Below are 24,171 nucleotides of genomic sequence, written 5' to 3'. Positions count from 1 at the left end.
CAGAGTGAAAACTGACGCCCGGCCGCCTTCAAATCGCGGCCGCGGAGCATCTGTCGCAGGGGCGTCGTTCCACCGGAAGGATCCCAGCCTGCTCCCCCCGCTGTGCCACAGCGACAGGGCCTGGGGTGTGCTGTGGGCTCGGGCAGCGCCAGGCCCACGGGCAGCGTGGAGGGGGCAGCCTCACGAAACATCCCCCGCGGTCCTGCCTGCACCCTGCCCCAGCCGGCAGAGGCCAGGGACTGGATTTGGCGTGCCGGCCCAGGGGGCTCCCAGGCCCTGCGTGAATGCTGGGGAAGCCAGTTCTCCCGGAGAGCCGGCACCATTGTCCTCCCACCTCGCAAAGCCTGCGCGCCAGGCTGCAGAGCAAGCGCAGCCTGGAGAGACCCGAGCTTCCCCTGCAGCCCTGGCCGGCGGAGCTCAACCCGGAGGTGGGGAGGTCGCATCTGTGCCGTTCACTCTCCACACCGAGCAGCAGCCGGCTTCCCCCAGTACCCCCAGCCCACACGGTGACAGCGGTTCAGTGGGGGTCATGCCCCACCGCCCCCGGCTCCCCTCCTGCCTGCCAGGCGCCCTGGGCTTTGGAGAGCAAATGGCTTGGGGTGCCCCCGCCCCTGGCGGTCTCCCTGCCCACGTGCTGCCGTGCACTCACGGTGATCTGGCACCACGCACAGTGTAGCCCGGTAATCCCCTGGTAGCACTTGATGCTTTTGTGGCATCGGTCGCACTTGACTGGGGAGTTGCCCTCCACCCAGGTGTGCTGCAGCACCTGAAAGCAGAGGCGAAGGATGAGCGAGCCGGGCCCAGTGCAGCAACGCGGCACAGAGGGAAGCTGCTCCGTCCGAGGTCTCTCTCTCTCTCCCAGGAGACGCTGTGAAAACGGGGCGCGACCTGCCGTGGTTCCCTTCCCGTGGTTGGTGCTGTGCATTTCAGAGGAGCTGCTCTGTGACACTCCCTGCCCGCTCCTGGCCCTGGATGCTGGCTGCCCCAAAAGGCCAGGGGAGACCTGCCTGCCCCGCCCTCGGCTGCTGCCTGCATCAGGCGAGCCAGCACTGTTGTGGCTTGGGGGAGCCCGGCAGGAGCAGGGAGCACCAGGAACCGAAGTTAACGGCCAGGGGCTGCTCTAACGATCCGTAATGGTGCGGAACCGGCCCCAGCCTTGGTGCCCCAGTGTCCATTTTTGGTGGAGTATTGGCCCGCTCCCAGCGGGATCTCAGGTGCGTGCATCGGTGGGAAGTGTGCCCCCGACTACCCCTGCTTTCAAAGCTCCACTCCTCTCCCCTGCTGGGCCCTGGCACACGTCCGAGCTGCCAGCTGCTCCAGCAGGGCCTATGGCTTCCCAGCCCTGCCTGATATGGGCACATCCTGCACGGGCATGAGCAGAGCCAGAGGGGAAACAGGCCCCGTGCCACTCACCCTGGTGTTCCTCTTGGATTTCACGTAGGTGCTGATGCAGGAGGCGATCTCCTTGGACACGCACCTCTCGTGGACGGTGTATTTACAAACTGCAGCGGGGAGGGGGGCAAAAGTCAGCCGTATGCCCTCGAGTGATGCACGACGCATGCAGTTCAGGGCCCCGCTGCTGGGCCCGCAGGGACCGGGTGGGGAGCTGGGGCGCTGAGCCCAGCCTCGAGCAGTCTGGGGGCTGCGGAACGCAGCAGCTGCGAGGAGAAAAGGCCCCCAGGGTGCCAGGCAGGGAGGTGCAAGCGGTTATCTAGTCCCTGGGCCTTGGGAGGGGGCTGCGTGGCTGACTCGGTCACCAGGGCACTCGCTCGCCCCGGCGGGCAGGGGAGAGGGGCCTGGGCCAGGGGAAGGTTGTCCGTGTCTGGGGCAAAGCAGGGACTGAGGTTCAGAACAGTCAGTGACTGTGCCAGGCTTTGGAGAGGGCAGGCGAACGGCAGGGGGCCTGACGCAGCTGCTGGTGTCACGGGCGGGGAAGCAAGGAAGGTCAGAGCTCAGCTATCTGGGCCTGGGGCTCCGCTGGGGCCCAGTTAGCCAGCGTGGGGTTAGCAAGTCGGACCCTTGCAGGCCAGAAGGAGCATCGTGATAAAGTCTGACCTCCGGCGCGTGGCAGGCCAGATCCTCGCCCTCCCACTCCCGCAGTGGCCTTGCTGTCCGCGGGTGCCAGCCCGCCCAAGGAAAGGGGAAGGACCGCGCTGCAAGGCAAGGGCCGGGGCGGGGCCCCTGGAGGGCGACGGGGGGCGCCGGACTCACAGGAGCAGCACAAGCCCTGTTTGCGGACCCCCAGCAGCATGGTGCGGCAGAAGTTGCAGTAGGCCGGTTTCTTGAAGTGCTTCAGCCTCCAGGCGTGCTGCCCGTCGCCCTTCACCGTCTGCAGGCAAAGAGCGCTGGGGGTTAGCGAGAGGCACCGAGCGGGCTGGGAAGGGGGGGCAGCAATTCGCTGATGCCAGCGAGCGTTTGAGGGCCATTCTGCGGAAGGCAGCTGCTGATCTTGGCACCCCCGTGCTTTCCTAGCGTGCTTCGGGACCATGGCGAGTTGTCTGTGGAGCTTTGCCCGTTTCCCTCCATTGCTTGTAAAAAACCCTCGAGTCAAACGGCGACAACCCCCCTGCCTCGACTTCTCCCCATCAGCAAACGGAGCCGGTGCGTCTAGCGGGGCCCTGCAGGGTCACTCCCGCGCCCGGTGCTATTTGCTACTTTCGTTAATGGCACGGCTAACGGAGCAAAGAGTCCGCTTCTGAACTCTGCGGATGACCAAGAGCCCATGGTCCTGCCTGTCATCTCTGAGCTAGTTTGTGGAGAAGACGACTCAGAGGGGACACGGTGACAGTTCTTGTAGCAACCTTTCAGGTACGTGAGGAGGAGGGAGGAAAAAATATTCTCCTTGACCTCTGCGGACAGGACGAGGAACAATGGGCTTAAACTGCAGCAAGGGAGGTTTGGGTTGGATATTGGGGAAAACTTCCTGCCTGTCAGGGTGGGTAAGCGCGGGAATAAATTGCCTGGGGAGGTTGTGGAATCTCCATCACTGGAGAGGATTAAGAGCAGCTGAGACAAAGAAGCGTCAGGGATGGCCTGCGGTGTGGCCCTGCTGTGAGGGCAGGGAACTGGACTTGGTGACCTCTCGAGGTCCCTTCCAGTTGTGAGTCTGCCTGGAGCCGTGTGTACTGAAGAACGGTGGCTCTCTTCCACACGAACAGTGGGAGTTCTGGGCATCTGGGATTTCCCAGAGAGAGCCTGAGACGCACTTGAGTTTCACCAGTCATTCATTTTGCCGCTTTCTGTTTACCAGCTGCTCACAAGCAGCTTCAGTTGATTCCAGTCTATTTGCTGGGCAAAGTCACTTGCTGAACAATTCAAGCACGTCAGCTCCTGCCCAGTCCGGTTAGCTTTGTTCAGCTGGCACGCTGTGCCGACTCGAGAGGCTTACACCTGCTAAGTTTGTGAGCCCTGACTGGCGGGGCCCAGCTCTCCAGCTGGGGTGTCAGGCACTGCACTTTCCAATAGTCACTTCAAATTCTCTGTTGCCTTCAACTTTCCTGCCAGTCAGCCTGTTGACTGGCTTATCTGGGGAAGTCAAACACAAGGAGGGGCCCAAACACAGCTGCGGCATTTCCTGTGCCTGACGGACGGACATTGTGCTGGAGGAACCCAGGCCTAACACACGCCTTCAATAGGAAGAACCTCATCAGAATGGATAATTAACCTCTGGGAGTCGGGACGTTTGGACCAAACCCCTTAACTCTGCCCCCCGTACTTCATCACACAGTGAAAACAACGAGAAGTCCCGCGGCATCTTACAGCCTAACACATCTGATGAAGCGGCCCTTTGCCCACGAAAGCTGATGCACCCCCGCAAAAGATCAGTTAGTTTCTAAGGTGCCGGAGGACTTCTCGTTGTTTTTGCAGATACCGGCTCACAGGGCTACCCCCGGCTACTCATCACACAGTGAATCCATCCCATAAAGGACAATCTTAGAACGGGAAGAGCCTCGAGAGGTCATCCAGTCCAGCCCCCTGCCCTCAGCCTAAACCTCCCTTGCTGCTATCTAAGCCTATGGCTCCTTGTCCTGTCCTGAGAGGCTACCCCGAGCCATGAGCGAATATTCTACCTGCTGGTCAGTCACACTTCTGAAGCTGTTAACAATTAAACGCAGCAATCAGTACCTGCCAAGCAACAAGCCCAGTGCGTTTAGGTCCCAAATCGCTGAGGCTAGAGAGAGACGGAAACCTGAGGTGGGCACCCAGGGTGCCAGAAGAGGGGCCAGGAGGCCATGGCAGTCAGAGCAAGCAATGGGAGGATGGGGAGGGGGTTTGGGGAGAAGAGGTGATGTGGGAGTGGAGCCTCAGGAGGAAGGGGCGGTGTGAGGGGCAGGGCCTTGGGGGGAAGAGGCCCTGGTTTCAGGGGGTTGCTGGGAACACCTGGGTGCTGTTAGGCTCTATCACAGAACACAGAGAAACCTTAGAGCTTGAACTCAGGCCTCAGCTAGTAGGTGATGAGACACCTAAACGGTCTGAAAAAGCTCTGGGCTGTGTCCCCCCACCCTTCACCTATGTAACTCTGGCCCTGGGACTTCACATCAGAGTCCAACTGCTGGTTTGCACCAGGCCACAAGCAGCAGAGGCCTCAGGACAGGTTAAACCCCCCTCATCCGGCACCCTGGGGACCTGACCCACACCGAAGGAGAGAATTTGCCGGACCGTGGAAGGTCAATACTGTCTAACACGTTACCAACACTTCCACTGCTTGCTGGGCTCTACGGAGACATTTAGGGTAAATTACAGCTAAAGAACAGCCCAGAGCACTGAGAGCCAGGACTGGTGGCTGTAAACCACCTTTACGGGAGCACAGGATACGAGGTCATCCAGCTAATGAAAGCCACGCCGGGTTACAGAGGCTGCCGGACGAGAGCCCTGGATTAGAGAGGTTCGACCTGTGCTTTCAAAAGATTTCATGTTTGCGGATTATCAAGGCCCTCTGCCGGGCTAGCTGCGCCGTGGAGGAAAGGCAATTCAGCTCCACTCAGATCCAGGGACCCAGGTTAAGCCATGCCCCCTGAGGACCTGGCTTGTACCGCTCCCCTCCCATTCCGTCCTGTCCCTCCCAAAGACGCTCCACAGGACAGTCTGGTCCGTAAGGAAGGTCCCCATGCACTGTGTCTGGTCGCTGAGCCGCCCCTGCAGCTTGCTAAGGAAGGAGAGCAGGAAGCCGAAGCAGTGAGCGCTGGGTTTGTAAGGCTCTGGTGCCCTCCTGTGGTCCAGAGCAGCCCATCCAACGCGCTGCTCGCTGTCCTTAGCTTCTAGCTTTTCTCCCTAGCGCCTCCCACTGTGACCATCCCTTGTGGGAATCAGACCCAGCCCGACCCAGTCAGAAAGCGGGGCGGTTTGCCCGTCATCCCTGGGCCACACCTGAGCGAGGAGGTGTCTATAGCTGGGCCACGGGCCAAATCTGGGTGTTCGGCACCGGGGGTGGTGGAGCTGGGGCACCCCATGCTGCGCAGCCGGCTCAGAGGTCAGCCGGCGTGTGGGATGCTGCCCCGAGGCGCACGGCAAACGGAGCCCGTGGGAAGGCTGCCTTACCCCGCTCCAGCAACGCACATGGGCTGGATGGGCTGGAGGGGAAGCAAGCCCGGGGCGGTGCGTCCTGCTTGGCAGGCATAGCCACCCTGTGCCGGTGTCCACTGACGCCAGGCGTGGCCAGAACCCTCCTCCCAGGGAGAGCTGTTGGGGAAGGACGTGCTCCCCTTCCCCTCTGTCGTGGCCCAGCTCCTCCGGAGAGCTGAACAAGGGCCCCACATCCACCAGAGATCAGCCCTGCTGGGCCCGTCCCATCTCAGCCCAGCCCTGAGAACTCACTGTCTCCATCCCCAGCAGGACTAGCAGGGGGATGGTGGTCATGCCGCCCCGGATCCACTCTTCCAGCGTCACTGTCCCATCGTGATCGTAGTCTATTTCCTCCATCATCTCCTTCAAAATCTACAGAAAGGAGAGTCCGTGGGAGACAGCTGGTGCCTGATGGTAGTGATCCCTCTCTTTGCGCGTGCCTCGTACAATGGCTAGTGATCCCTCTCTTTGCGCGTGCCTCGTACAATGGCTAGTGATCCCTCTCTTTGCACGTGCCTCGTACAATGGCTAGTGATCCCTCTCTTTGCGCGTGCCTCGTACAATGGCTAGTGATCCCTCTCTTTGCGCGTGCCTCGTACAATGGCTAGTGATCCCTCTCTTTGCGCGTGCCTCGTACAATGGCTAGTGATCCCTCTCTTTGTGTGTGCCTCGTACAATGGCTAGTGATCCCTCTCTTTGCACGTGCCTCGTACAATGGCTAGTGATCCCTCTCTTTGCGCGTGCCTCGTACAATGGCTAGTGATCCCTCTCTTTGCACGTGCCTTGTACAATGGCTAGTGATCCCTCTCTTTGCGCGTGCCTCGTACAATGGCTAGTGATCCCTCTCTTTGCACGTGCCTCGTACAATGGCTAGTGATCCCTCTCTTTGCACGTGCCTCGTACAATGGCTAGTGATCCCTCTCTTTGCGCGTGCCTCGTACAATGGCTAGTGATCCCTCTCTTTGCGCGTGCCTCGTACAACGGCTAGTGATCCCTCTCTTTGCGCGTGCCTCATACAATGGCTAGTGATCCCCCTCTTTGCACATGCCTCGTACAATGGCTAGTGATCCCTCTCTTTGCACACACCTCACGCTATGGTGAGTGATGCCTCTCTTTGCACGCACCTCATGCTATGGTGAGTGATCCCGCTCTTCACACACACCTTGCACAATGATTAGTGATCCCACTCTTCACACGCACCTCGCACAATGGTTAGTGATCCCGCTCTTCACACGCACCTCGCACAGTGGTTAGTGATCCCGCTCTTCACATGCACCTCGCACAACGGTTAGTGATCCCGCTCTTCACATGCACCTCGCACAATGATTAGTGATCCCACTCTTTGCACGCACCTCGCACGATGGTTCCTATTCATGTATTAAATTCCTATCTGTTCTCTATTTAAATTGTTAGCTAACTACAGGATTAGTGGGGCTGGCTTAAGCAGGTCTTGTTAGTTTCCTTAGGGCACAGGATGCCAAGATGTGAGGTTTGTCAGGTACCATCTAAGTGTCCCTCTAGGAGAGCCACTTCCGACTAAACCAATGCGATGTGATGGCTGCCAGGTTCTCACAATGTGTCTTCTAGCCCCCGCCCGGGGATGGGGACGGGGACGGGGACGGAGCAAGCACTGGAGTTGTGCCAGTTATTTGCGGGTGCCGGTTACTCTGATTTGCCTGGGGTGGCCCTGCTCAGCCTCCCTCCCCAGCCCAGCAGAGTCCCACCTCCCCAGTCACTTACCGGCTTGAGCTCCGTCGAGTCCCACTCCAGGTATTCGGCCACATGCACCATTTGATTGATGATCTGGTCCAGCTCCTGCGCTCAGACAGAGGGGGGAACCGAAGAGGAGCAATCAGTGCTGGCAGCGTTCAGGAGACAATGCCCCGGGCCAGGGCTGCATGCTGACTTGCACACCTGGATGAGCCCGTGGCCATCCTGGGCTCCACCTTGTGCCCAGCCAGTCCCAGTGACTTTAACAGGGCATTTCCCACAGCCTGTTTTCCCCTCCAAAAAGAGAGTTTTGTGGAAATCGAGCTTCCGAGGGCTGGGATTCCTGCCGGCTCATCCACCTGCTCCGCAGTGGCCAACCTGGGTCGCTGCTAAACAACCCGCAGGCATTGACACGCAGAGTGAAGGTACTGCTGGCTAGGGCCTGGGGGCGGTCCCCAGCTCCCGGGCAGCCCACAGGCTGGAATACCCAGTTGCTGAGATGCACAGCTGGCAGGGCTCCCCAGCTCCCGGGCTGTTGGGGTTCAGGGCAGCAGAATGAAAGCTCCACTTTTCCCATGGAACAGGAAGCCCAGCAATTCCAGGGGCTGGGGGAGGGAGATGGTTTAGACTCCCCCCGGAAAGCACTGGGGTCCTGCAGAGGAGTCTGTGCAGCCCCACCTTGACCAAACTACCAAGGTCTGCCGTGCCTGTCCTGTCCAGCGCACACATCTCTAACACAGACAAGGCCAGGCCTGTCCAAAGCCTGATGCACCTCGCATGCAGGCAGGGCTGGGGGAAAGAAGCCGTCAGCTCTCTTTCCCAGAGCACAGTGGGACTCGCCGGGGCCAGGAGCAACCCTGGGCTGGTACATTTCCTTTTAGATAAGCCAGAGCTTTCAGGTACAGAAAGAGGTAATTAATCCACAGCCCGTTATTCGAAGGGCCAGTATAAACAGAGGTGCAAAAGAGAGAAGGAGGGGAAGAGACGGGCTCAGATATCTTCACCCCCTTACTCTCTGCCGCTAGACCCCCCTCGCACTGGAGAATGCTGCGCGTGGGAGACGAAAGAGGCCACCCCGTCTGCCTGGCAAAGGCAAGTCTGATAACGGCAGAAGTGTGTGTGTGGGGCCAGCGGAGAGCTAAGGCCGTGGAGCACATAACCAGCACGGCCTCCTGGCCGGGCGGCCCCTGCCTGGCAGTCATGGTACAAAGAGTCTCAGGAAGGTGGCCGTGTTAGTCTGTATCTTCCACAAACAAGAAGTCCTGGGGCACCTGATAGACTCACAGATATTCTGGAGCATAAGCTTTCGTGGGCAAAGACGGCGTCATCTGACGAAGCGGGTCTTTGCCCACGAAAGCTCAGGATCCAGAATATCTGTGAGTCTATCAGGTGCGCCAGGACTTCTTGCTGTTATCGTACAAAGACGCTCCCCAGACGCCAGCACCGTGAGCGCGTCCCCCTCCGGCAGTCGCTGAGCTGGCTTGTGTCTAGGTAGAAGGGCCTGGTTTCCTCAGGGTCGGTGCCCCGCCATGAGGCCAGGACCTGTCAGAGCCGTGCCCCCATTCAGGGTAGAGACCGCCCCCCATCCCCTGGCTTTTAAGTATGGGCTTTGCACCCGCTGGTTGTTGCATTCACTTTAGCCCCTCTGGGGGGCACTTCTTCCTCCAACCATTCCTCAGCTGGGGGAGATCCTGACACGCTCAGGCGTGGTGTCCGGCGGGCGGCCCCAGGAACCCGCCGTCTCGCTGGGAGACAACAGACCGTCCGTGGAGGACTGTCCTGGACCAAGGAACGGGGGTTGGGCTCACGAGTGTCCCAGAGGGACCTCCCGGCTGGAGCGAACCGTCAGCCTCGTTAAAGTCGTGGACGGTGGCTGGGAGGATGGGGCCAGTTCCCTTTATGGGACTCCATTGCCCGGGCCTCCCCCGGGGCCTCCCCCCCGGTGCCAGGAGAGCGGAGCAGCTGTGGGGTGTCTGTGCTGCCTCGTCGCAGACCCGTCCCCAGGCCGAGGCTCACCGAGCTGTCCAGGACGCCGTTGCCATCGGTGTCGTAGAGCCGAAACATAACTGCAAGAGAGGCAAAGACAGGGAAGTCACGGGACAGCACCTCAGGCTGCCTCTGGCCGCCAGCTCTTGGCCCAGGGCAGAATGTGGCCGTTTAGTCTGTGGCTGCCAGCTCACATGAGCAGGGACAAAACTGGCACCTGCCAGATGGCTTCCTGGGACCCCAGCAGCCCCCTCGCTTCCAGGGGCCTGCACTATCCCACGGGGCCCTGCTAGCCAGACGTACAGGCAGGAGCGCAGAGCCCTGGGCTGGGACTTAGGAACTCTGGGTTTTGACTTGAGTCCGCCGGAGCAGCTTTGGGCCAGTCACGTCCCTGCTGCGTGCCTCAGTTTCCCCACCCGTGACATGAATTCCTTTGCAAAGCGTCTGCAGCTCTGCAGATGGACAGTGCCAGGTAACAGCCAGGGAGTGGCTCGTGTCTGCTGGGGAGCGATGGTCGGGGAGAGGCGGCGCCAGAGAGGTGAGAACCCAAGCAAGAGGCACCTTCAGCACACCACAGGCATGGGGCAGCCCGTGGGGACAAAGGTGGAATTATTTCTGAGCCTCAAGAGCCAGGAAGCATCTGGCGCATGGGGAAGGGTCTGACTTAGTCCTCTCGTGCAGGGCTCAACTGCTTCACACTCGTGCTCTGTGGCTGGCCCAGGCCCCCTCCCAAGATCTCACCACACTGGGGCTTCTCGTGCTCCAGCATTTAGGGTTTATTTTTTAAATAAAGTCTCCGGCACTTGCGGTTACCCAGCTCGCCTTCCTCCTACCAAGCCCCTCCGAACCCTACAGCGACAGCTGCCTGACTCTGCCTACAGCCTGCGTCACTACCTCCGGCCGACCTCAACAGCCCCCTGCATTTGAAGGGAGGTTGACTTTGGACTCTAATGACGACACCTTAAACAGCACCACTGTTGACTGGTGCAAGGTGCGGCCGGGTCAGTACCAGCCCTGGGCCCCAGACCTCTGTTCGGCCCGCGGTCTGACGGACGGGGCCCTCTTGCCCGTGCTGGGGTTTGGACTCGAAGGGCAGTGGGCCTGACCGGGCTGAGTAACCCGCCCTTCCCAGCCTCCGGCTCTGGGTGAGGATCTGTGAGAGGTGTTACCTGTCACCCTGGCACACCTCACCTGGCTGAATGAGTATTAGCCAGCGCTGGATGTTTTCAGCACCAGGCTGGATTTTAATGCGATTGACCCATTGCTGCATTCTGTACTCAGGCGCACAGGAGCCCAAGCGCCGGAGACAGTTGACGGCAGTCAGAGCGTGTGGAATCATTCAGGATGGAGTGTAACGCAGAGAGTATCATATGGCCGCTATATAAATCCATGGTACCTCTTGAATGCTACGTACAGAGGTGCTTGGCTCCAACCCAAACCAATGTCTTGGCGTTGGGAAAGGTTCAGAAAAGGGCAGTAGGAATGATGAGGGCTTGGACGGGGTGTTGCCTGGAGAGAGATTAAAAAGCCGGGGACTTTTCATCTTACAAAAGAGGCGACTCGGGGGGGCTAGGAGCGAGGTCTGTAAAATCACGACTGGTGCGGAGCAGTGAATAAGGATGTGTCATTTCCTCCTTCCTGGGTGAGTCTACACTTACTGGAGGACTGACTTTTTCAGGGTCGATCTTCGGGGGTTTGATTTCGCATGCCCCGTGGGGACGCAAAATCAAACCATCAGGGCTCGGCAGTTTCTCCCATCAACCTCCCTCCGTGCGGAGGGCAAGAAAAATCTATCTTCCGTACGCCGGCTCCAGCCAGGCAACTGTTGGAGCTGGAGTTGCGTGTCTTAGATCGACTTGCAGGCTGGCACGGACCACAACACAAAAACTAGGGGAGTAGGCAGCGGGTTTAACATAAAAGGAAATATTTCTCTACACAAGGCACAGGCAAGCTGCCACAGGGTTTTGGATGGATGGAACTCCCTGCCAGAGGATGTCGGGAAGGCCAGGACTTCAACAGGGTTCAAAAAACAAGCAAGCCCCTAGATGAATCCATGGAGGCAAGGTTTATCGAGGGCTGTTACCAGGCTGGACAGGTAAGATGGCCCTAGCCTGTTTGTCAGGGGCTGGGAACGGCTGACAAGGGATGGATCACTTGATGGCTACTTGTGCTGTTCATTTCCTGTGGCACCTGTCACAGGTGGCATTGGCCTCTGTCGGAAGACGGACCTGTGGTCCGACCCAGTGCAGCCGTTCATATGAGATGAGCAAATCTGGAGTTCTCATTTCAGGGCGTCACGTACCTGAGAGCACCTCGACCTCCCCACTGCGCCACAAAATGTGGCCACTTGGGACAACACAACAAGGCCCATGCCCCAGCCCTAAGCAACACACACCTGGCCGCCTGAGGGAAAGTGAGGCTTTGTCAGCCTGGGATGGGTTGATCTCCATGAATCAGGGTGTGACTTTAAACCCACCTAGTTACACTGCCCATGCGGGGATGCTCATTTTGGTACAAGGAGGGCTCTTCTCCATGGCTTTTGTCTCTCTTGGGAGGGAGGCTGAAGCTAAACCGAACAAAGGCAGGTCCCCGCTGGAACCGGCATGTCCACGCGAGGGGTTATAACGACACCAGGAGAACCGGTGAAACTTTCCCACGTAGACAAGGCCTGATTTCGCTGTGAGCCCATGACAATACTGCGATCCTGGTTCCACCCGGTAGAGGACAACCATTATCTCGTTCATCACCACAGCACTGCTATGGGGACCGAAGCCCCTGTGAGCGTGGGTGACCACATGCCCCTATCCTGGGGATCTCCCTGGCTTCTCCCCGCCTCAGGGCATCGGGAAGGAGGTGGCAGCTGTGCCGGTAGGCTCCCGGCTTCCCCAAATAAGGGGCAATTAGACTCTTTTCTCAAGTAAATTGGGAGGCCTTCCTGGCACCCGAAATACAGGGCTGTGCGGCCCAAGATACGACCCCCACCATCTCTCTTAATATCCCCGGACTGCCACAGCTACACTGCGCGCGCCGCGGGCAGGAACAGCTGCACGTGGGACAAGGGGACAAAGGCCAACACCAAGGTCTCGCCTGTTTTCTCTTTCAAAGGTGCCTGTTGCCCTGGGAAGCTCATCTCCCGTGCATTCTGCCTTCGCCTGGGTTGCAGCAAAGTCAGGGGCATGGTGAGGCTCACAGGGAGAGGAAAGGAGGTGCAGCTGGGAACACAAGACGCCCTGCGGTTGTGGTCTTTTCTCCCATCTCCCAGCGACTCTGACCGAACCAGGCCCCCCGCACAGCCTGCCCGGCACTGACTTTGAGCCGTGTCCCTGAGCCTTTGGGCCCCCACGCTCTCCACATCCACCAGCACTTACACTCCAGCTTGTCCTCGGCCCGGCCACGTTCCAGCAGCGACAGGTAGCAGACGATGTCCTTCAGGTAGGCCACCTGAGAGGCCAGGGCTGGCGGATGCGGACTGGCTGTTTTCAGGGAGTTGTGGGTCTTGCGCAGGCTGAAGGGTAGCCTCTTCTCCAAGCTCCGGGCGCCTGCGGGGACAGCGGAGCCCATTCAAAAGGCCAGTCCTGCCCCTCCCCACTTTTCCAGCCGCAGCTGCCCCCTTGCCGCGGCATTCTGTGCGCAGTCCCGTGGGGGACACCGAGGGAACGTGAACAGAGTGCGCAAGAACGTCCTGCCTTGGGGGCGTTTTTCCTCCCCCAGGCCCTGTCTTTTTTCACAAAGGCCACCGGGCAGCAGTTGGCTGGCAGGATTCTCCGCCGCGAGAGGGCCACTGAGCCTCTGGCAGGCTAGGCAGAACCATGTGCTCTTAGGGTCATAGAATCATAGAACGCTAGGACTGGAAAGGACCTCGAGAGGCCATCGAGTCCAGCCCCCTGCCCTCATGGCAGGACCAAGTACTATCTAAACCATCCCTGACAGACATCTAACCTGTTCTTAAATAGCTCCAGCGATGGAGATTCCGCAACCTCCCTTGGCAATTTATTCCACTGTTTGACCATCCTGACAGTTAGGAACTTTTTCCTAATTGCCAACCTAAACCTCCCTTGCTGCAGTTTAAGCCCGTGCTTAAGACCTGGGCATGACACAGGCCCCGTGCCCAGAGACGGGCCACAAGTCTGCTCGCCTAGGGGGGCTGACGGCAGCCCGGTCAGGGCTAGCCACATCCCAGCCCCAGAACCTTCAAGGCAACCAGACGAGACCTTACGTGGCACCCTGGGCCTCCGGAGCGGGTGGACCCCGGTACACGCCCGCAGGAACCGACGTTGTTCTCAGCCCCCAGCGCGCTAGGAGGGGAGAGACACTGAGGCTGCCCAGGCGAGAGCTCGGCCAGCCGCACAGGTCTGCTGGGGGGTGAGTGGCCATTAGAACTCGCTCCGCTTCCGCAGATGCAAACAGCCAGCCCAACAGGAGGCGGGTCCCTTCCAGACACCCTCCCCGGCAGCCCGGCAGGCGCGTGTCCGCAGCAGGGGGTCGTTTGCACCAGCTGGCCCCCGTCCAGCACAGACAGGCGCCTGCACCCACCGGGAGCCCCCGGTGGAGTCAAAGGGCAAGTGCCGGTTGCTCCCCACCCCAAGCTGTGATCTAGTTAGCGGAGCAACCCAGAGCAGCGCGCGGGGGCCTGGGCACGCCGTCCGGTGGCCAGCCCGACTGCTCTCAGCTAGCTCAGTCCACAGGGGGGCATTCACCCTCCCCGATGGCAGGACACGCTTCCCACAGGCCAGGCCACTTGCCCATTGCCTCTTGTTCTATCCTCAGAGGCCAAGAAGAACAAGTTTTCTCCTTCCTCCTTACGACGCCCTTTTAGATACCTGAAAACCGCTTCTCTGCACCACTCACCGGAGGTGATGGCAGAAATGACAACGCAAGGGAGAGGGCAGACTGAACACAGCCCATGCTCAGCACACGGCCCAGCAGGGCCTGGCCCTGCACAGATGGCTGAGCTGGGGCTTCTCCATCCTGCCTCTTGCTAGTGGAAACTAGGACAGAGATGAGTCTCTTCACTCAAACCCTGCTGTGCCTCTGGGCCCCCGTGGCCGTGTGGCTGAGCCATCGCCGGACGGTGTCCCTGCAGGCAGTGGGATTTACGGATTTGCGTCTCAAGTCCCAAGCGAAGGTACTAAGCTGATGTGGCCCACTGCCGTGGGACGGCTGCTCCTGTGGGCTGGACAGACCATAACTCGACGGTAATTCAGAGGACCAAACCCCTGTGGCTGGAGAACATCCCCAGGAGGGCTCTGCTGCCTCACACAGCCCAGCTTTCAAACGTCCGTCAGACCCCAGGCAAGGGACTGAGTCTGAGACACTCCCCCATGAATTCAGAGCCCCAAGGTCAATGTCCCGCTATCTCCAGGAACCAGAGAACTGGCGCAGCCCCAAGCAAAGCTGGAAGCACCAGAGTAACTCTCTGGCCAGGCTGGGCTCATTTATCTGCATTTCCTCTCCAGGCAGGAAGAGGGTGGAAGAAGAGAGTTCCCCAGGCTCCAGCTTTTGCTGGTGTATCCCTGCAAGGGTCTGGGCAAGCCCAGGAGCCTGCGGGGGAAGCCAGAGGCGGGTGCCAGCACTCACCTGGGGACTGCGGGCTGAACACGGACTTGGCGGAGATCTTGGAGGACCCAGAGGAGTTGTGGGCAGAGGGTGTGCCGGCAGTGGATTTCTGAGAGGAGGACCTGGACCAGTTGGGAGAGGCATCTGCCAGGGCACGCGGATGGGCCGGCGGCGCGGGGGTCAGAGAAGCAGCCGGCTGCTCGGCGAGGCTGGAGGGGGAGCTCCGGGACTCCGGCGTGTGTCTTCCTACGGCACTTAGGAGGGCTTTCCCATTGATCCCTGCGAGGCGGAGGTGGTACCATGGCGAGCACGACCTGGACAGCCCCAGCCCACCAGAAGGAGCCTCAGGCTGCATCAGAGGAGCAGCCCCAGGCCAGGGCCCAGAGTCCTGCTGGGGCTTGGCCATCCGGGAGCAGAGAAGCCTTCTGAGACACAGAGCCTGGGCACTTCCCCTGGAGCATGGAGCACATGTGCTGGTCCCGGACCATTAGCGGGTCCTTGGGCCAGTGTGCAATGACAAACAGGGCTGTGCCCCCTCCCCAGAAGCCCCCGGTCTCTTCCCTCCCTCCGTGGGGAGGGATCTGGGGCTCTGCCCCTGGGATCATCCTGCTGGGCCGAGGGATGCAGCTCGAGGGGCTCCGTGGAACCCCCACCCCACTCCCCACTGCTCTGGCCTTCGCCCCATGGTCTGCCTCTCATTGCTCAGCTGACCGGTCCCTGACCACAGGCAGGCTCCTCTCTCTAGGGCGTGCTCCTGGCTCTGTGCTCTCTGCCTCCTCCAGGAGCCGCAGCAGAACTGGGCACAGAGCAGCTCGGGGCAGCTGGCTGGTCCACCAAGGTCCCCGTCTGGGTTTTCCAGGCTGGTTTGCTGAGGGGCCTCCTCTCCACCCACCCGAGGGTTCTTTGGGGGAGGAAGGAGACAGACAGGCCTGTCCCAGGGGGCTCTGAGCTGCTGTCCCCACAGAGCTCAGAGGATCCTGGGGACCTCTGGGTCCCACCTGCAGGTACTTCTTGGTGATCCAGGACCTCATCTCCAAACCTGCCGTGCGTTTGGGTGTGTTTGGCAGAGCTCAGCACTTCTTGTGCTGGCTACAGCTGGGACAGAACCTGTCCAGGTTAAAGAATAACACTCACCTTCTTCCTGTGCATTCAGCCTGAGTAATGCATTTCCCTGCCCTGTAACACCAGCTAAGGGTGGCGGGGAGGGGTGTGTGGTGTCAGCCCTTGGTAAACAAGGGAGACAAAGCCGGAACTCAAGCTGTGTGGAAGCCCATTGACTTGTGTGTGTCAGTTGATTGCTTCCCCTCCCATTTTAGTCGGGCAGAAATTCCACATATTGTGCCACAAGTCACAAACACAGTGGGTACCTGTGACAGGGGCGCAGGCCACTTCAGTCTGAATGGAGATGCCCGCATCGATAGATTTTGGCTCTGAGCACATAAGAGAAGGAAAAGAAGAAATATACTGAATGAGAAATAGCACCCCAGTCCCCTCCCCTATCTTTTATCCCACCTCCCGCTCCTGGAAATAAATGCCAAGGAAGCAAAGTCTTTAGTAACGAGTGGCATCCAAGTATTTCTTCCCAAGTTCAGTGGCCGGGCACGACCACCTCATCACAGATCTGAGGAATCCTTCAGAGCCCCATGCGCACACTGGCACTCGGTGGTGGACAGTCTAGTCATGGCAGTGAAGATGAACTTTTCAGACCCAGAATGAGTCTAATAATTTGGCCCTGAGAGTCAGATGTTCCCGTCTGAGAGCTGTGATAGGAAGATGCTGCATTCCCTCTGCTGGCCTGTTTCCCCCACAGCCCTGCACGACCAGGGTGGAATAAATTTTGCCATGTGCACCAAGGCACAAGCACCAGCTGTAGAAAGACCTGCTGCCGGCTCCTGGCTCGCTGCCCAAGCGCTCAGCTGAGAGGCACTGCTGCGCGTGACCCATGTCTGGGAGCCAGACACCCCCCTTGTGAAGATGGCGTTGCCCTAGCCGACCCCACGGAGACACAGCACTCACTGGAGCCCTCTGGGAGCGGCAGACCCAGCCCCGACCCGGGAAGGCCCCCCGCCCCAAGCTGTGCCTCTGGCACCCAGGGCGTCTGCTGCCACCGCCACCCTCTCGGAGGCCGAATGAGGAGCCAGTGCCGCGGCTCTGCCCCTCAGCCCGGCCTCCTCCCATCGGAAGCCACTGTGAAACTTCCAGCCGGTGCCCCAGTCCCTCCACTCCGCTCCCACTGCCTGGGCCTTGTCAGCAAAGCCAGTCGCAGGCCCGGTGCCAGCCAGAATGGAGGCCGGGGGAGGGCCCCGCTTTTAAAAGCAGAGGGCTGTGCTGCTGGCCTGTGTCGGCTGCCGCGGGGAACGGCCGGGGGGGGGGTGTGGTGAGCGTGGGAGTTTTGTGGGGAGAGGTGATGGGGAGGGGGGCCCTGCGGAAGGGACGGTACAAGAATGGGACCTCGCTGAGATGGGGAGACGCAGGGGCGGGGCCTCCAGGGGGAGGGGCACATGGGGACGGGGTCTCAGGGGAAAACGCGGTGCGGGGGGCAGCCCCACAGTTCAGGCCCCAGTGGCCTCCTGCACTTTTCGGGCCTTTCTGCCGTGCCCGTTGCCAGCTCCAGCAAAGACGGCGTTTTCCCTGGGGCGACGCGCTTCCCAAAGCCCAGGGAGACGCAGAGTTGCCAGGTGTCCAGTTTTCGAGCAGAACACCCGCTGGAAGAGGACGCCTGGAGATCTGCTCAGCACTGGCGGGGCTGACACAGGGCTGGCAGGCTGCCCTCCTGGCTTGGCATGTTGCCCAAACTGGAAAGCTGGCAACCCTAGGGAGATGCACTGAGCGCTCAGGATGCCGCATTCGCTGCCACAGGGATCTGGCTATGGAACAATCTCCCGCAGGAGGACAGGCCTGGCCACAGTCTGACCACCTTGTGGAAACCAGCCAAACAGCCTTTCCGCCACCAACAGGACGGTGCTGACAGCCTCAGCACGCCCAAGGGAAAGAGCTTTCTGTTCACTGCCGAGGGAGGACAACCAGGGACGGCACAATGCCACAAAAGCACTCGCGTTGTTCCGTCGCTGCACTGAGACACTGCAGTGTCGGGCAGCGGTGTGAAACTCCGGGCAGGCAGGAGGGCCACCGCCCCGGGGGTGGTACGCTCCCTACGGGGCCACGCCAAGCGCTACCAGCTGTGCAGTTCTGCTGCGGGCGGGAGGTCACTGGAGATGGCTCTGCTTCCTCAGAGGCCAACCGTGTACGCACCAGAGACCTAACAGCTTCCCCGCAGCCAGGGAAGGGTGGTCCTTTGTGTGCGTTCCCGGAGTACTAACAAGGAGGTCACAGAGCCCCGGAGAACGCTGCTGTGGAGAACAGCCTGGCACCTCCAACCTACCACCTTCCTAGAGCAGGAGGCCGGAGGGACTGTTAGATCATCTACTCCGAGCTCTGCTATCACCAGCCAGGGGACACCGCCCAGTCAAGGAGGTGGACGGCTCTTTCTGACCTAACGTGGTTGTATCCGGAACACGGCGCCACGAGCTGTCCTGCCCCTTGTTGGCTGCTGGTGCATGGAACAGGCGGGAGAGGGGAAGCAGGCCGGATGTTGCTTACCCAGGCTGTTGAGTTGCGAGATGCTGGCGCCTGGTCGCTGAGGCTCTGGGGAACACTGGCAGATCTTGCGTTTGAAGGACATGAAGAGGTGCTGGCAGAGCTCCTCAGGGATGTCCACCTCCAGGTATGTCTTCATGAAGAGCTGAAAGCCCTCGTAGTCGATGGGCTATGGAAGGGAACCAGAGAGGCTGTCACAAACGCCCTGCCTGCTCCAAACCCCGGTCTCCACAGGGCGCTTTGCTTCCCCCAGACAGGCGTCTTTGAGCCGCTCGTGGCAAAGGGCCGTGAGGTTCCCCAGCCATCGCCAGCGCCTGTGCCAGAGGTGTATAAAACCGGCTGCTGGCCCTCAGGAAAGCCACGCCCCTGCTGGAATTTGCACCACCTTACTGGGAACATCTACGCAGGCCTGGGAGTGGTGTCTCAGGCGGATGCAGCTTGGTATGGCCCCCTCCCCTGCCCAGAATCGAACCCTCTTCAGCACCAAGGCCAGGCCCTCCACGGGCACAGGAGCTGCCAGCCCAGCCAGCTGGGGTCTGCTTTCCTGGGCTACGATGCCCAAGCTCCCCTCTGGCCCATGCAGACACGTCCCTGGCTCCTCTCTCTGTGTGGGGGCACGGGGAGCTGCTCCCTGGCCTCGGCGAGCCTGCTGAGGAGGAGTTGCACAGCCCCACGCCCACCGCAGGGAGCAGGTTGCTGAGCCCGGCAACCTTTCCTCTCCTGGGCTGCCCAGGGGAAGCGTGAGCAGATGTCGGGGAGCCACCAGCCTCCCTCTGCTCACAGCCACTGGCGGGGCGGGATGCAGCACGCTGGGTTGCCCCGTGCACACTGCCCCCGGCGTGGCGGGATCTGACTGATACCCGGGCGGGCGGTGCCAGCGGAGAGCCGACGCGTGTGGGCTGGGACGCCGAGGGGAGCCGGGCCCTGGTCTTGTCCCTGCTGCTGCTGCCTGCTGTGGTTCTGTTCTCCTGGGCTCCCGCTGCACACGGCCCTGAAATGAGCCGGGCTCTAACTACTTCTCAACACGCGGCCAGTGAGGGGGTCGACTAAGCCCCCAGTGGAAGGTCAGAGGCCTTGCCACACCTGCTCCCAGCAAGAGAAGCAGAAGAGAGGTCCTCCCAGCTGGATAGAGTGGCTGTCTCTGCAGCAGCCAATCAGAACCCAGCAGGCCTGTATAAAAGAAACTGCTGGGCTAGTGCCCATCAAAGTTACTCATAGGACCTTGACCCTGGTGGGTCCATGTCCTGGGTGGGAGACTGGCAGCCCTACGGGTGGCTCTGAGCATGCGCTGTAACTAGACATGGGCATGACACAGGCCGCGTGCCCAGAGACGGGCCACAAGTCAGCTCGCCTAGGGGGGCTGACGGCAGCCCGGTCAGGGCTAGCCACATCCCAGCCCCAGAACCTTCAAGGCAACCAGACGAGACCTTACGTGGCACCCTGGGCCTCCGGAGCGGGTGGACCCCAGTACACGCCCGCAGGAACCAACGTTGTTCTCAGCCCCCAGCGCGCTAGGAGGGGAGAGACACTGAGGCTGCCCAGGCGAGAGCTCGGACAGCCGCACAGGTCTGCTGGGGGGTGAGCGGCCATTAGAACTCGCTCCGCTTCCGCAGATGCAAACAGCCAGCCCAACAGGAGGCGGGTCCCTTCCAGACACCCTCCCTGGCAGCCCGGCAGGCGCGTGTCCGCAGCAGGGGGTCGTTTGCACCAGCTGGCCCCCGTCCAGCACAGACAGGCGCCTGCACCCACCGGGAGCCCCCGGTGGAGTCAAAGGGCGAGTGCCGGTTGCTCCCCACCCCAAGCTGTGATCTAGTTAGCGGAGCAACCCAGAGCAGCGCGCGGGGGCCTGGGCACGCCGTCCGGTGGCCAGCCCGACTGCTCTCAGCTAGCTCAGTCCACAGGGGGGTGTTCACCCTCCCCGATGGCAGGACATGCTTCCCACAGGCCAGGCCACTTGGCCTGGTAAACCCTCTCTCCCCAGCCCGGCCCTCCCGGCTCTGGGCACCGCTGCAACCGAGCTGCCGGCATTTAACGGCACCGGAGTTCAACCCCCACCCAGACCTTCGGCCTCGCAGTGCACGGCCGGGGGGCTCCGAGGCACAGCTAGCTGGTCACGTGGGTGGCGCGCTCCAGAGTTCGTGCTGCAATCACAGGCGCTTTGATGGCGGGCTTAGGGCAAGCCAAGGGGGTGGCCAATATTCAGTGACTTCCGCTCTTGCTAGCACCTGGCGCTGCAGCTCATGGCCTAACATTGCGGCTTCGGTGCTGGAGGGAGGGGTTTCCAGGCCCAGCACGACAGGGCTGTACCCACGCTGGGTGGAGTGGAGGGGTGCCAGGCAGAGAGGCTTGGGTGGATGCGCACCCCCAGGAGAAACACAGGCTGCTGGCTGGGGGCGCTCTGCTAATCAGCCGGGCGGCACCTGAATCTCTCCTGGGCAATTGCCCAAGCGCTGAGCTTACAGGGAACATGGGTGCTGTCGGGGCACTGCTAGCCCTGTGGAGATCTGCTGGCCGAGGGCGTACGGCCATGGGACGGCGACCCTACTGCGGCTTCTAGCGGAGCATGCAGAAGCTGGCATGCAATGCAGACCTCCCGAATCCCAAGCGGGGAGAAGAAGGCAGGTCTCTTACTTGGTTCAGGGTATCTTGTTTCTGCAGCAGCGGAGAGCAGAGGAAACAGAGAGGAGAGATTAGTGAGTGGGTGAAGGGCAGGCGCCCCGGCTGTGCTAACACACGCTCAGAGACACGTTGGGACGGGACAGGGTTGCCCCCTTACGGTGGAAATCTCAGGCTACACGCTGTTCTTCTGAAAGCCCCACCTGCTGGAGTCAAGAGACTGCAGGGGAATCTCAGCTATTGTCTGTAAGCTAGGGAAAGCTCTTGTCCTCCCTGCTGGGGAGGAGAGCTTGGAAATGTGACCCGCTGTGCCCCAGAAGCTCAAAAGCTGGGAGGAAATCCCAAAGAACCCAACCTTTATTTCAAAACGGCCCGTCTCTTACGCTGGTGCCAGAGTCTGGGGGGGCCTGGCTCATGCTCTGCCCATGTTTGGGGGTGGCCATGCTGGGGAAAGAAAGGCCTTCAAATTAATCTACAACACAAAAGTAGCCTGTTGCCGGTCCCAGGGAGAACAAGAGGCAATGGTTTCACATTGCAGTGGGAGAGATGTAGGTTGGGTGTTCGGAAAACTTATCTCTGGAGGTGGGTGGTGAAGCACTGGAATGTGTTAACTAGAGACGTGGTGGAATCTCCATCCCTGGAGGTTTGTACCTTCTGTCTTGACAAAGTCCTGGCTGGGATGATTTAGTTGGGGTTGATCCTGCTTTGGGCAGGGGGCTGGACTCAATGACCTCCTGAGGTCCCTTCCAGCCCTAGGATTCTATGATTCTAAGCCGTAACCTCCCGCTGTGCTTTGCACGGCCCGACTGTGTGGGGTGGAATGGCCTAGCAGGCTGGTGTTTCCAGCAGCCTCGCTCCTGCAGAACTTTGGAGTAGTTTTGGACAGAGTATGACATGCTAGTCAGGGTGGGTCTCGACCTGCCCAACACCCAGATGCAGAGTAGAGTGCCAGGCCGGGCAGATGATGACGCTGAAGCAGCAAGTGGCAGGACCAGTGTGTGTGGGGTGAGGGGGAGCCCAATGCAGCCATGGATTGGGGTCACCATCACGTAGAGGACAGACAGAGGGAAAGGGAAAACCATCTCCCAGCTGACCAGACGGGTCCAGAAAGAAAGGATGACCACAGAGCCGGGCACCACCACTTTTAATCCACCGAGGCTTGCCTTGAGCCCAGGGTTCTCAGCACGGGGACTTACTGCCTCCGATGGGTGGCGGGGGCAGGCCACCTTTCTTTCCTTCATGGCTAGATGTGGGGGACTCTAAATCTTTTTCACAGGATGGTCCCAAGTTCCGACAGCAAATCCCAACCCCCCCTTCCTGAAGGGGTGCTCTAAGGAAGAGGGCACCTTGCCCATCTGCAGGGCAGCCATCCTTTCAGCTTGGCCTCTCAGCCTCAGCACACGGGGGATGCATTTTTCATTGGCTGAAGCCACAGTTGGCAGTACCAGGGTTCTTGGTATTTATAGCCCTGTCTCCACCATGGCTGGACGGCGCTCAGCCACCAGCAAACATAGGCACCAAAAGGGCTCTCAGAGCCGGGTCCTCGGCCGATGTCGCTCAGCTAAGCTGCAGCGCAGTCATTAGAACTAGGCTGGTTCACAACAGCTGTGGCTCTGGCCCTCCGCGGGAAAATTTTCCTCTTTGTAAATAAGTTGCTTTGCAACCAGGGAGAGGCAGCGTGAGTCAGTGCACGCAGGGATTGTACTGCTTCGGGGGTGGAGTTCCTCGGCTGTATTATTCCATCACCGGCAGCACACTGTTATTACCCACAAGCGTCCATGCAGTCCCCTTCTATTGCTCGCATCATGTTCTGCAGTGACATACGTAGCAACAATGCCAACGGCATACAGGAGGCCTTGTTGTGAACACCTTGGCACACAAAGCATGAGCCACCAGAGCCCAGGGCACAAATTACTTTGTTCCTTGTCTCCCCGGTGCTGTTGTTCAGACTTTTCTAGGTTTTTGGCCAGGACCGTGGCAGCTAGTTAAAAGGTGCCCGTACCTGGGCAGACATAAAGAACCGAGTGAAAAAAAAAAAATCACTCGCGTGACTACGTTAGCCGGTGATTACAAGTGAGCAGCGGAGGATGGCGGAATGGGTGGAGCAGGGGCAGCAGGTCGAGAACCAAAGTGGTTTCTGAGCTGCGTGGAGCCGGAGACAGAGGGATCTGGAAGTGTGCTCAAAGCACCAAGGTTCAGTCTGGTCGTCTTTAATACTCATTAACGCCGGGGGCGTGGGAAAACCAGGGAGGCAGTGAAATGAGTGGAAACGCTGGCAAGAAAACCATAAAGTGGAAAAGGAGAGCGGGTGGGAAATAACGGGGCTGGAGTCGGCGTGCAGGAAGTCAGATGCCAGACGGTGTCAGCGTGTGGCATCTGGGACTGACAGTGGACAGCAAATTAGGCAGCCGTTGACAACTGGACGGAGCTGCAGAGAAGGCTCTTCATGGGGCAGGGTGGTGAAGGGGCTTCCAGGCTTCTCGGGTGCTCCTTCTATTGGCACGCAGCAGTTGGACCAGACAGGTGCTGGCAATTTCCGTGGAGGCCAGAGGAGAGCAGCTAAGTCCTTAGGGTGCCGGCAGGGCTGATTTATGAGGAAAGACTGGCAAACTCCGCCCATGGTAGATGGCGTGGCCAAGAGGGGGTCGTAGAGGTTGGACCTCTCTCATCCTGAACTCTCCTGCCCGGCGACATCTCTGATCCAGCATGATTTTAGTCAGCTGGACGACCACTGATCATGGGTGTGGCCAAGTTTCCCGTGGTCCCATAAAGTTTGTTTGCGGTCACCAGTCCTGGCTCCCAGTGCCCTGTGCTCTTACTGAGCTGTAATTTCCCCCGAAGCGTCTTCTAATGGCCCAGTAGGCAGAGGAAGTGTTGGTAATGTTGCCCTCCCACAGTCCGGCAAATTCTCGTCTGGTGTTGGTCAGGTCCCGAGTGAGCCAGACGAGAGAGGTTCGACCTGTAGGCCCTGGAAGGGCGCAAATACGGTGAGTAGAGAAGAAATAAACTTGAGGGGCTCTAAGCAGGCGCAATTCATCCAGTGAAGGGGTCTTCTGCACTGGACACTTGCCAGTGCCCAACTTCCTGCGCCAAGCCACAGGAATCCCATTGTGTGAGCATTTTAGAAGTGGGCTGAACTGAGCG

At 60.0% G+C, this 24,171-nt stretch overlaps 1 protein-coding gene across 9 annotated transcripts in view; it reads right to left on the bottom strand.

Moving 5' to 3' along the window:
• Nucleotides 1-24,171, bottom strand: part of DGKG (diacylglycerol kinase gamma) — a 122,933-nt gene that overhangs the window by 33,623 nt on the left and 65,139 nt on the right. For 5 of the 9 annotated variants that reach the window (XM_075003749.1, XM_075003753.1, XM_075003750.1 and 2 more), the window contains 11 exons: nucleotides 21,043-21,063; nucleotides 18,415-18,580; nucleotides 16,182-16,244; nucleotides 14,836-15,093; nucleotides 12,627-12,797; nucleotides 9,289-9,338; nucleotides 7,303-7,377; nucleotides 5,815-5,934; nucleotides 2,212-2,329; nucleotides 1,414-1,502; nucleotides 650-766 (listed from right to left, as the gene is read on the bottom strand). In XM_075003749.1, coding sequence (XP_074859850.1) covers nucleotides 650-766; nucleotides 1,414-1,502; nucleotides 2,212-2,329; nucleotides 5,815-5,934; nucleotides 7,303-7,377; nucleotides 9,289-9,338; nucleotides 12,627-12,797; nucleotides 14,836-15,093; nucleotides 16,182-16,244; nucleotides 18,415-18,580; nucleotides 21,043-21,063 — 1,248 coding nt within the window. The other 4 variants (XM_075003755.1, XM_075003757.1, XM_075003756.1 and 1 more) reach the window with 4 other exon arrangements.

The sequence above is a fragment of the Carettochelys insculpta genome, chromosome 10 (genome assembly GCF_033958435.1).
Source record: "Carettochelys insculpta isolate YL-2023 chromosome 10, ASM3395843v1, whole genome shotgun sequence".
Classification (NCBI taxonomy): Eukaryota; Metazoa; Chordata; order Testudines; family Carettochelyidae; genus Carettochelys; species Carettochelys insculpta.
Note: the sequence above shows the minus strand (reverse complement) of the source record. Positions and strands in the feature narration are given on the sequence as shown.